The sequence below is a fragment of the Halichoeres trimaculatus genome, unplaced genomic scaffold, assembly GCF_033239565.1.
Source record: "Halichoeres trimaculatus isolate MK-OKI-2021-1 unplaced genomic scaffold, fHalTri1.1 fHalTri1_scaffold_15, whole genome shotgun sequence".
Taxonomy (NCBI): domain Eukaryota; kingdom Metazoa; phylum Chordata; class Actinopteri; order Labriformes; family Labridae; genus Halichoeres; species Halichoeres trimaculatus.
In genome coordinates, this window is record NW_027437193.1 from 15,649,156 (window position 1) to 15,661,665 (window position 12,510).

Below are 12,510 nucleotides of genomic sequence, written 5' to 3' on the forward strand. Positions count from 1 at the left end.
ATTGATAATCATGGCTATGGAGAAGCAAAGTCTCTACAGTGAAAACAAACACTGACACGGTGGGAACATCAGCCTCTCAGAGGCATCAAAGTCACAGGTCGAGTCTTCCTTTTTGATTGCCTTTACGTTTAATCCTTTAAATGTGCTATCTCACTACCTAACCTTAAATACTGACTCTCTGTGGAAGCAATGTGACTAGTGATTTTCAAAATAAAAGTGTAGTTTTTCATCTTTGTGAGCTGGCATCTAATTTTGAACTGAACTGTGTGAACAATACGAATCTGATCAGATGATTTACAGTGCAGTCAGATATAAGATAAAACATCTCTTGCAAACTCCCAGAGAACACTTACAGTAAATATTGCACACATTTTAAATGATGCAACGGCTCAGAATATAAAAATAAGAATAAATAAAATAGTGTAACATAAGTTTCCAGAATGGTATGTTCTTTTTGTTTTTAAAGACATTTCGTCAAGGCTGTGCTGCAGCCCTCATGGAGGCAAGAGCTGAATGAATACGAACATGGAGTCTGTTCTCAAAGTCATAACCAGCGTAGTCCTCCTGCAGAACACATGAAAAAAAGGCAAAGAGTGAATGCAAGAATATTTCATTTTTCTGTGTGCTCTGCCTGATAAAAGATCTGCGGCTGGAAGATGGATGGATGTGCTCCCTGCCCCAGTCATGCAGCAGTAAAACATGAAACACAAGCAGAGAGCTCCCTCCTCCGCTCCTCCTGTCAGACACTGCTGCATGTGCTCAGACACGCAGGTTGAGATCTCACAGTAACAGAGAGAAAGGGAGACCCGGGCTGCTTCTGAGTCTGCTGCCAATCATTCTACTACAAAGTCAATGCTGCAGCAGCAGACGTCTCCACTGCAGCTCAGTTTGGGTGAGGCTGCACCACGGACCACGCAGACATCTTTAACAGTGGAGAAGCCTGCATGGGAAATTCTTTACTCACAAACGGATTTAAACTGGCAGTTTCTTATTGTTGGAAAAAAGGTGTCAAAAGCATTTCTGGTGGGAAACAGTCTCTCTTTGGAGATTTGGATTCTTCTTTAAACTTGATCTACTGTCACACGATTAGGTAGTGAGTGATTTGTTCCCACACAAACTCAAGGCTTGTCAAAATGGAACAGCAACTGTCTAAACACATCCCCATAATGACTTTTGCTCTAGTAACAGAATATGCCACCAAATACTCGTTTCAACAAAAAAAAACACAACAAAATGGTGATTTACAAAAGTTTTAAGACAATAAAAACTCACAGTACCTTGGCCTGAAGCATTAGCATCCTGCCCTTTCCTGCAGACTGGAAAAAGACAAAATAAAAAATTTAGATGCAAGTTTTCCAGTTAAGTTAAAGGAGGCTCTTTCTGTCTCACACACACACAGGAAAATAACTTGCCTCTGGGGTGTTCAGCAGCACACAGCCCAGTTCATAGCAGGAGTAGGGCTGCACGTAAGAGTTGCTCAGACGACCCACCTCGTCCCTTGCAGCAAGATGGAAATACTGAAACAGAAAAGAACAGCGTTCAGCTAAAGTCAGCCTGATAATTACACTTTGTTTACTGTTCAGCCACAGTTATAAGTGGGAAATGTTCAGCCTCACGTTTCGCAACTACCGTATTGACCTAAATATAGGACAACCCCAATGATAAGACGACCCCCTCTTTTCAAGACCAATCTTCAGAAAAAGACTCTGACCAAATTTACTTTGTAGAAAGAAATATTTTTTTACTGAAATTATGAGAAAATCGTTGTAATTTTATTTAGAGATTATTTTCAGTTTTGATTTTAAATACAATTACTAAGATCTGTGTTTCAAATGTAATTCTGGTGACCGCTCTGGTGATAGGCATGTCTTCGTTAGATTTCTCAACGAACTCACACACCCTTATGTCAGTCTCTTGGGAACGGCCACTTTGAGGACCATGATAAACTTTTCTTTAACAGTTTGCAATTTTCAAACAGTCTTTCAAGAGACTAGCATTACATTCGGTAACTCATATATTTTTTTGTCTACCTGACTAGTTGTTCAACATCTCCGCTGAATTGACCATCATTATCTTAAAATCAGCATTGTAACTCTGCCTCAGTAGTCTGTTAACTTTCCCAACTTTTGGTCCACTTTTCTCCAGACAATTATCGCACCTCTGCGTGTCTCAGCTCCTGTCCATAGCTCCTGTCACTGCGTCTCTGCTGTGACTGACAGATCACTTCAGCCACCATAACATCACTGGCTGGTGCACACTGCCTTTGCTATCATCATGTCAATGGTTAGATCCTGATTATAAGACCTCCCCTCCCTATCAAAATTCAATCAAAATATAAACTTGTCTTATATTCAGATCAGTACAGTAATTCTGGCATTAACTAGAGGGTGCAGGTACAGGGTACGCTGAAATCCTGGGGTTAAATTTAATACCTTATTTAAAAACCTTTCCAAAAGTCCTAAGACCTTATCACGTCTTTAAGCTGCTGTTAGCAACCAATCTTTGACAGTTGTAGTTTGCATTTTAACATAAATTAGATAAGCTGAGAGGGAATATAGCTTGAAGGAACAAATGAAACTAAAGGCAGGCTAATTGACATTCCCATTCCCACAAAAAGTAACAGCAGCTATTCAAGGCCAACTTGAAGAAAAAAAAAAGAATTTTATTTCATCATTGTCAAAATTTAGGACATGTGCTTTAGACAGTGTTATTTGCTTTCTATCAGCGTTACATACGGACGGCTACTAAACTACTGTACAAACTGAGTTTGTCGTCACATTAGCCTATGGCTATGTTGGGCTGCTAGCGCTACGTACAGCCCGCACCTCACAAAATTACAACTTTGCTTGTTGTCACGTCTCAAACAACTGCGCTACGTAACTGTAGCAGTAAATACCTCATCTCATCGTGTTGTATCCAGTAAAAAGTTGATTTGGACAAAGAAAATTTGTTCCAAAACAACTGAGATCAGGGGAAGCCTTCTCTAAATCGTAAGAATCCAAGATCCCAGGTCATCAAAAGTCTGAGAAATTTTCTCAGGAGGCTTGAGAAACTCTTATGATCTAGAGTGAAATATTTTGAGATGCGAAAGCTTTCTCTAGATCCTCACGCTGGTCTGCGACGGGTGTGACGAGCAGAATGATCGTCCAATCACCAGGTGTGGTTATTTTTTAACATTTTTGAACCAGATGGACTATTTCCATGGCGGATATATGTAACTGTCTGTCTGGCGTGTCAGGTTAGTTTGTAACATTCCTTAGGAGGAAAATAAATATTCAAGGATACGTTTGGAGTCAAAGCTTGAATACCAATAAAATTTAGTACCTCATAACATTACTATTAAGACTTTTTAATACTTTTTAAGGGCCTTAATTTTCTCACGACTGATTTATCAACTTTTAATACTTTTTAAGACCCCGCCGACACCCTGAGGTACCTGGATGGCATCTTTGGTTTTGTGGAGACATTTGTTGATAGCACCAAGAAGTAGATTTTTGAGGCCCGCACATGAAGCATCATCGATCCCCTCCAGGACTAAAAGAGGGAAAACAATCTGGTTACACCCACGACTTCAACAAAAACAGCACAAAAATGAAAACGATTGAACATGAGGTACCTTGTGTCATCGTCTCCAGCTTGGCGTTGGAGCAGTTTGCCAGAGCCTTCCACAGATAAAGAATCTCGATCACAGAGAGGATGCAAAGCTCTTTGGACAGACTGGGGCACCTCAGCTTCTCGGCCTGATACAAAGCGTGAACACACATTTATCTTCACCTCGACTTTTACACCAGAGCACAAAACCAGCTGGACACACACTCACCCTCTTCATGGAGAACAGCTCGATCTGATTGTTCTTGCGTTTGAAAAGTCTTTGAACATCTTTGAACACAGCTGCAGCTCCTTCCAGGTCTCCTGTGGCTCCTTGGCACACTACAAAAAACACCAACAAATTAAAATATAGACTAAAAAGACGTAGGAGGAAAATTCCTTAAAGCCTTGTTAGTTTGTTGTACAAACACCACCTCCAGTTAAGTAGGCGTAGTAGCACTGGGACCAACGAGACTCAGTCTTCAGGCGCTCAAAGGCTCTGTAGGCTTCTCCGTAGTTCAGTTCAATCATGCTGCACCAACCTGAAATGTTCAACAGTTTTAAATTAGGACCCAGACGAGTGTTGATGGGATTTTGAAGTTGTAAGGATTAAAAGAAAGTACCTATTTCATAAAGACACACATGCTGAATCTCTCTCTGGTCAGAGGCCAGGTCTAAGGCATCACGAAAGGATGTCAAGGCACTGCTGATCTGACACTGGAAAAGAGGAAAACTGCAACGTGACAAACAGGCTGAGAAAACTTTCACATTTTACCAAGTCAGGAGGCAAAGCAGGGCTAACAAAAACTTATTTTAGCTTGTTTTAACAGGGATATACCTCAAGGCGTTGTACTCTGCCTTTGAAGAACATGAAGAGAGAGGAGTTGGGGTAGGTTGCCTCCCTCTGCTGAAGAATAGATTTGGCCTCCAGCAGGCCCGCCTGTGTGTCTGTACCGTCCAGAGCGAAGAAGGGCTGTACGACCGTGTGGTACCACAAGAGGGCCAAGCTGTAAGGCAGCCACAGAGACTGGGATGAGAGTACACAGTGAACAAAAACCAGTGATCCCATCTGCTGCAAAATTCATCACTCCCAATGAATGATGATTACTTATTGTTGATTGTGTGTCACTCTATTTGTATTTCTTGAAAATCTGGTCACTTTCTTGTGTCTGATTCAAGAGATTATTGATGAGAATCTGTGACGGATTATTGTACAACTGATACTATTTTTTGGAGAAGCTCTGATGTATCTCAAAATGTAGTATCAGCAAGCACGCCCCACACGCAGTGATCTGATAATAGAACTCATTAGGAATCTGTTTATTGGGCCTTCACCAGAAAAATAGCCTCCACAGTAATGATTAAACTGCTTGCCATCACAGCTGCTGTTTCACTGCAGAAAACTGGAATCAGAATACAGATGCACAATCGTACTCACATACTCACGTAGCTAAGGGGGCCTTCATGTCCTTACTTTCACTGGCGTACATGAGCGCTGAGAGGCCTTGGAGGCGGTCGCCGGGGAAGCCCAGCAGGTTGACGATCTTCAGCAGGTGCGGCGGCACCATTGAGATGCAGAGGTGGAAGAGGCCGTAACCAAAGCTGACTGAGCCTTTTAGCCGGTCCAGAGCCTCCGGGCTGATGCCGTCCAGCCTGTGGGACGGACTCGGCCCAGGGGAAGAGGAGCGGCTGTGTGAGGAGTCAGAAGGAGTGGACCGAGATAGAGGAGGTGCTGCTGGCTGCTCAGACGCTCTTCTTCTGCTGCCCTCCTGTAGATGAGTGATGTCGCTGTAGCATTTGTTGTACATCTTCCAAGCTTTACGGAGGATCCAGCCTCCTTTGATGTAAGCTGTGAAAAGTTCAAAGTTCGGGTAAACAAACAACCTAATCACTATTCATTAAAAAACAAGAAGTTCATCATTGTTTTCACACTGATAAATGCAGCATGCCTCTGTAACCAACAAGCAGCAGTGAATTTCTCTTACATGACAGCTCTTGTTTGATGAACGACAGCACAGCTAAGTAAACCTGGCAGTCTGCGATGATGATCTGCCTCTGGAGTCGGTCCACTGCAGCCAGCCCGGACCTCTGAGAGTCCATCTGTCCCCACACACACACACACACACACACACACCTCGCATTTAACAATAGATGTCTCAAAAAAATACATCTGGGAATCAGAAAAGCACTCATAGAGCACAGACCTCCACCAAGCATATTGTGATTGTCACACAACACTTTAGTCTTACTTTAATGTTATACTCCCTTTCAGCAGACTGTCTGCTACAGTTTGGTGTTAGTTGCAGGTTGGATAACTTGTTACCTGACAGTGTTGAAAATTACGATGACCCAGTACATATTTCATATTCCAGGTCTTAGTATCCAGAATATTGCCAGGATCTGGATTGTACTTTTACATCTGTCAGAAATTATGGTGACCTTGTCTTGTGTTGTTTTGCAAAGCAATCCAACCATTTATCTTGGAGTTGTATACACATATGGTGAAAACGGCCCTATCTCACAATGATAAAGAATCCTTTCAAAAGATCAACTCCAAAATTTAATCACTTGTTCTTTATTCCATTTTGAACATTTCCTAAAAATTTCATCAAGTTCTGTTTGTTACTTTTTGAGTTATGTTTTTCACAGACAAAAAAAACTCCCCAAAACATAACCTCCTTGGCAGAGGTAACTAAATGTTAAAAATGTTACTCACACTCCTCTTGATCTTGTTTTTAATGGTTTCAATGACACCTGTGTTTTCACTCTCACACAGTCTCTCTGTAGCTTTAAGGTCCTCAAAGGCCAACTGCATTTTCTCCTCTTCAAACGTCATCATGGCATTCTACAAAAGAAAAAATAACATGGCATAATATAATTGTTTTTCATCCTAAGGCAACCTAAGGTTGCTATCTGATAATCTGATAACCATGACTTCCTCAAGCAGGTTATGTTGTCTTCATACTTATATTGCTCTTCCTTTTTTAATTAACTCCTTAGGACGATGTAAAAAATTGTACAAAATTCAAACAAAGGAATCAATCCGACTTGTTTTGTCCCTTGTTTGTCACCTTACTGAATTTTCTATCTGCTTTCATGCCCCTTAACAAGTCAGGTTTGGTTTTGCAGACGGACAGAATGTCAGCGAAAGCAAAAGAAGAGAGTAAAACTAGCAGTTTAAATCTTCTGTGAGACACTTTCATTATGTTTTCATTGGGCAACCCTAGATAAGAAGATATAATCCTGTTCTTTACAGCAAAACATATCCCTCACCATAATCTTCGACAGGGGGGCAGCAGTTACAGCCAAAAACACTGTCTTGCAATCATGTGTAATTTTCCATGTCAAATGATGGCATTGGTGCTACTTGGGTCCATGTCATAACAAGCTTAAAATTTGCTGATATTAGCGGTTTGAGTCTTATATTTGAGAGGTCAAAGCCAAAGAAGACTACCGGTAATGAAATAAAATGTATAATGCTTGTTCAAACGTAGCCCTCTACGTCTAGGGGCGCGCATGTCTAGTTAACTAAACAACTAAATACTGTCACCCTGCTGGTCAGCAGAAGAATTACTGGTTAGTTAAACATATCTTTATTTTTTTATCACTGCAGGATCAAACTGCTACCCACCACTGTGAAGCTGTGGCTCTGGCTAACGGCTGCTGCCATAATGGTATAATGCTCCACAACCAGGATATAAACGAGCACAGTCAACAGATGGCACCACCTATTTTGATCCAGAAAACAGAGCTGTATGTAATCTGCATTTGGTTAAAGTCATCAGGAGTTATACAGATCTTAACCTGGAGGATAATGGATGGTTTTAGCTTTGCTAATGTTAGCCAACATGACATTGTTTACCTACAGATCCTTTGTTTAGACATGTTCAATAAATTGGAGAAAGTGACTGTATGTATGAAGAGGATACAATTTTACCATCAGATCTCCTTGTAATGTTTTAAACAAAAAATAGATTTTTTATTTAAAACTGGGTTTCATCTGCTGACAAAGACCATGTGACATGATGTAAAAGCAGAGTAACTGCACGCTGTTTCTAGATGATTCTGTCAAGACTGAACCAATAGGCTGGCCTATAGCGTCTATTTCTTCCTCTTCTTTTTGTAAATTGCACTTCACCCTCTCATTGTTTGTATTTAAAGTGTTTTACTTTTTTATTTTATGAAATCTTGCTCATGATCCTATTTGTTTAAAACACAGACTATGTGTAATGTCATAAAAAGATGAACCCAACACCACACGGACATGAAATCATGTGCACGTCACTTGTGTCAGTAAATAATAAGTCTTTCTTGGTGTTAGGCATATACACAAAGGACATTTCTGAAAGCTCAACAGAATAACCATGGTGTGGTTTTAAGTGGAACTGTTAACCACAGCAGTGAAACACACAGCTCTGCAAGTTTGACTCACCAGAAAACTCACAAAACTGGCCCCGAAGCTCATTAAAGGACTGTGGTTCCTGAAACAGGAGAAAGAGAATGAGTATGACTTAAAGGTGTGAAGAGATGACAAATCCAAAGGGTATTTTAAGAAAACAATAGAGCTAATGGGTGACACAGAAACAGGAGGTAGAGCCTGCTATAGGTTAAGAGCTTGACTGATCGACAGGTTGAGTTGAGGCACAGGGTGTTTGTCTCTCACAGGCAGGTTTATTCAGGGCAAACATGTTAATGTTGATGGAATAAATAGCCATGACCACAGGAAACTAAAAACAACGCATATGCATCTCTCACTTCTCTTCATCTGTTCTTTTTTTGCTGAAATAATCAAAGCAGGATGACTCCTAGTGCTAAACGCAATTAGTGGAGGAGGTGACATTTAAGTCCACAGTGGGGGTGAGGACACATGGGGGTTTGCCCTTCTGTGGCATCTAATGTACATCAGTGTTAGAGGAAAGACCTTCAATAGAGAATTCAAGCTATTTTGTCCTTTTAGCAAGGCTGAAGGATATTTAAAAACTCTGCAACTTGGTCTGGTGGGAAGAGGAGGTTGGAGCAAGGGGACGCCAAACCAAGATAGACATAAACAAGCTTGTTTCTACAAAGAAAGCTGATCAAGTGCATCTGTCCAACAGATTTGAGTGGTGGTGATTGTAAAGACACCTGCTAGACCAAGAAGACTGGATCAAAACAAATCTGCGTCAGCGAGCTAGAGACAGCTAGTATGATAGGAATGAAGACCTGTTGAATAATTTAATGGAAACATGGGCTTTCTGACCCCAAACTCAGAAAACAGAAAGGTGTTTGAACTTACTTTATGTTTTATAGGACGTTTGGGTTCATGGGATGACCTGCCTCACAACACTACTTAGAGCTGTTGATGCATTTTCAAGGGGATCTTAGATTTCTATCCAAGTATTTCAAAGTGGATTATGATTATTATTATTATTGGTTTGTGTGTGTCTGTGTGTGTGGGAAGCTGAATATTAAAAGGATAACTAAGATCTTACACTACGTGTTTTTACAACAATGGCAGCTGGACTTATTCAACAGAAATAAGCTTACAACTTCGTTGACTTAGTTTTTACTCTACTCATGTAGGAAAAAAAGGAACAAAAACCAATGTGCAGCTCAATTATCCAGGCAAAAAAAGGTGTTAGATCAAAACTTGGTATCAGTAAATTTAAATTTAAAGAAAGCTGATTAGGATATCCTTAACAACACATAGTTGGCATAAAGTTAAATTGAAGACAGATAAACAAAATGGACTAATGCATTTGTCAAAAAAGTGATCATATTTTGATCATAGTCATTCAACACATAAATTCATTTTTGGGTGTGTAATAGAAGTTAAATTATGGATGAACCATGTTTTGCATGGTTTATATAACTATTAAGTTTTGTTTTTTTGTTGTTTGTAGGTTTGTTTGTTTTTTCTTTTCTTAATGATGTTTAATACAAAGAATCAATACAATACTTAAAATTCAAAAACACAGTGTCTCGTGTAATAAATTCAACCCATTTAGATTTTTTGGAATTTTTTTAACATCATTTTCTTAGTCAAACATACAGTTAATCGATTAATCGAGGAACATAAAGCAGATTAATCTCTTATGAAGCCATAGTTATTTGCAGCCCATCTCGTGATTGTCACAATGTTTTTATTAGCATGTAACCACACATTAAGTGCAGTATATTAACATTAACCACAAGTCACATTGTGCTTGTGGATAATTGCTGGTAGTAGTCAAACTGAATTCCTGCTTGTGACCGGATCATATGCTGCTACACTGGAGCATGACGAGTATGTTTGTAGTTGTGTTTGCTTAATGAATCACGGACAGCGTCGACCACAGTAATTATAAGTACACCTGTCATAACATTCAACACCCCCATAAGTGCGATCATTTGAGACTCCATCACTGCAATGTTAACAGATCAGACACGGAATGACAGCGTACTGTCTCAGACCTGTAAGCCCTGAAGAGATCATCGCTCTCCTTGAATCCATTGTTGAGGAGCATATTGATCCCTTTCAGTGCCAGCTCTGCGTCGTTGATTCGGTCTGCCTTCTCCTCATCCACGCTCCCCGGGGCTGCTCCTGTCGGGTCCGCCATTGAGACACCCGACACCGACAGGGAGAGACTGAAAGCGGTCGGAGGAAAGGGAAGGAGGGAGGGAGGGGACGTGCAGTGTGCCTCTTGAGTTTACTTTAAATCAAAGTAGTCTCAGCCAGTGGCGTAGTTTAGAGAAAAACAGTCGTATCCATCTTCTAAAGCCAGGAAATAAAGACAGGTTTGAAAACCAACGGCTAACAACTTGTGTGTGAGCGCGTTTATCCAGCGGTTGTGTGTGGCGCGTGCTGTTCCGTATTCTGCCGCCTGGCAGCAGACAGGAAATGTGCTTCCTTTACGGACCATCGGAATTACCACTTTCTTTATTAGTTTATCCAAGGTATCATAACTTTAAAATAAAAAAAAAAACAAGTGTGAGCTTATCAACGCTACAAATGTGAAAATCCCATTTAAACCTTTTAATTAACCAACTGGATTGTCCGTTCTTTATTGCCATCATTTTCACGGAAACCGTCACAGTGTCATTGATTTCAAGCGCAGTCCCTCCGTCACGTATCACCACACACCTCATTTTTTAACTGTTATATTAACGGTAGTTACCAGGCTTGTATATAGCTCCAATTCTAATATTCTTACCTACATTTAAGGGTAACAACATTTGGTGCAGCACCTGCTTGAATGACTCTCACTCTTGAATTTATGAAGTCCGTGAAGGTAGCACGAGAGTGGGCGTGGTAACTTCTGCCCGAGTCTTGGGCAAGTCTTGAGGGAGAGTGAAATTCAGGGGTCACTGCAGGAGAACTTTAAAAATAGAAAGACAGGGGACTTCACAAAAACTGTAGCATGGAGTCAAAACTAACCACTTTAATATTTGAATATATAAAATAAAAAAATATTCCCAAAAAGTCCTGCATGCTATGTCAAAACCTCTTTACTCAAGAGTGTATAACTGATTAATTTGTATTTTCAATTGTGCCAAGTCATGTAAATCATATAAATCTAAATCAACAATGTTCTTTAATAGAGTTCCACAAAAAATAAACACAATTTTTAGGCTATCACTTCATAGTCCAACAATTATCAAGTCCCATGCTGTCAGTAATAATTTAGGAGTAATGATGTTAAATATCTTTTTTTATATATATGGATCAAAAACTCCCCGAGCCAATTTCAAAAGGATAAACTTTTATAAACATAAAATTTCTGATTATATTTGCCTTGTCTTTACAGGGGCATAGTCAACAGTTACACCTGAATTTCTACCAAAACACATTTCTTAACTCATACATTGGGAGTTGTTAGCATAAACACCAATTGAAAGACAGTTTCAAGACCTACTTATGGCACTGAGAAACATTTATAGGGATCATTAATCGAACAGATTACAAAAAGGATTACAAATCAGTGGTCACAAAACAGGAATGCATGTAAAATTACGTCCAATCCCCATGCATTTTTTTATATTACATACATTTCCACACAAGTACAAAGCAAAAAGTAAACACTTGCAAGGAGTAATAACTAACCAAATGTCTTTTTTTGTTATTTTATGTTCAGCTTTTTTCATAATGTTGATTACTGGTCCCAAACATAAATTGTGAAAAACAAATTCATAACGTTTGGTTTGATTTTTTTTAAACTAATAGACGCTGTTCAATACATTTTATTATGTGCTAATTTTCTGGAGCAACTAATGTGAACGAAATGTTTTAATGCAAGAAAAAGGAATGCAACATGGAAAATGAGTCCAAAATAACAGTAGTGAAAACTGTTTCAAAGCCTGTGTGAAGAGACAATGTCTAATAAACCAGTTAAAATGTGTAAATATACATGCTGGTCTTCAACATTGATATGAAATCGCTCGACAGCCCCTGAAATGTCATGAGTAATGAGTTGAGCACCATGGGTGTAAACGTAAATATTCTGGCATAAACGTTGAAACAAAAAATAAACTATGTTGATTTCCATTAAAGCACCATCACAAAGGCATCATTTGTTTTCTTAAAGTGCTGGATAGCTCACACTTCAGCCCTGACCAATCACAAGCATATTCAGTAGCATTCAATATGAACAGGCCAACACATCAGAGTGTCAAACTGGTAGAATATGCATTCAACAATCTGTGCCGTAGTACATGAATTAATAAAAAATAATAAATACAGACACGTTTGACCGAGCAGAAATACAATCAACAAGTAATCTCCTGCTCAGATTTCTATCTTACACATGACTTCCAAATACACAGTCTCACACACAAGTGCTCACACACTCCTCATAATATGTACATTCTCACACACAAACACATTCTCCGTCATGGTAACAGATTGCACATGGTTGGCAGTGGACATGGTCCCAGGTTTTGTTGAATAATTGCAATGAATGAGAC

At 39.7% G+C, this 12,510-nt stretch overlaps 1 protein-coding gene across 1 annotated transcript; it reads right to left on the minus strand.

Annotated features, from left to right (window-relative positions):
- Window positions 1-5: 5 nt before the first annotated feature.
- Window positions 6-10,454, minus strand: LOC141804501 (tetratricopeptide repeat protein 39C-like). Its single transcript, XM_074688961.1, has 14 exons — window positions 10,021-10,454; window positions 8,021-8,069; window positions 6,305-6,433; window positions 5,574-5,688; window positions 5,035-5,437; window positions 4,427-4,595; window positions 4,212-4,305; window positions 4,023-4,130; window positions 3,821-3,930; window positions 3,617-3,740; window positions 3,437-3,534; window positions 1,413-1,517; window positions 1,278-1,316; window positions 6-564 (listed from the first exon to the last, which is right to left on the minus strand). Exons 1-14 carry the CDS (start codon window positions 10,164-10,166, stop codon window positions 475-477), a joined length of 1,779 nt encoding a protein of 592 aa, XP_074545062.1. The 5' UTR covers window positions 10,167-10,454; the 3' UTR covers window positions 6-474.
- Between the last annotated feature and the right edge of the window lie 2,056 nt (window positions 10,455-12,510).

Excerpts from the sequence above, each read along its gene's own strand:
- LOC141804501 (XM_074688961.1), bottom strand. The coding sequence starts at position 10,166 with ATGGCGGACCCGACAGGAGCAGCCCCGGGGAGCGTGGATGAGGAGAAG. Across the intron at positions 5,438-5,573 it reads CATCAAACAAGAGCTGTCAT|CTTACATCAAAGGAGGCTGG; the intron begins GTAAGAGAAATT and ends AACTTTTCACAG. Across the intron at positions 565-1,277 it reads TGCTAATGCTTCAGGCCAAG|GAGGACTACGCTGGTTATGA; the intron begins GTACTGTGAGTT and ends TGTGTTCTGCAG.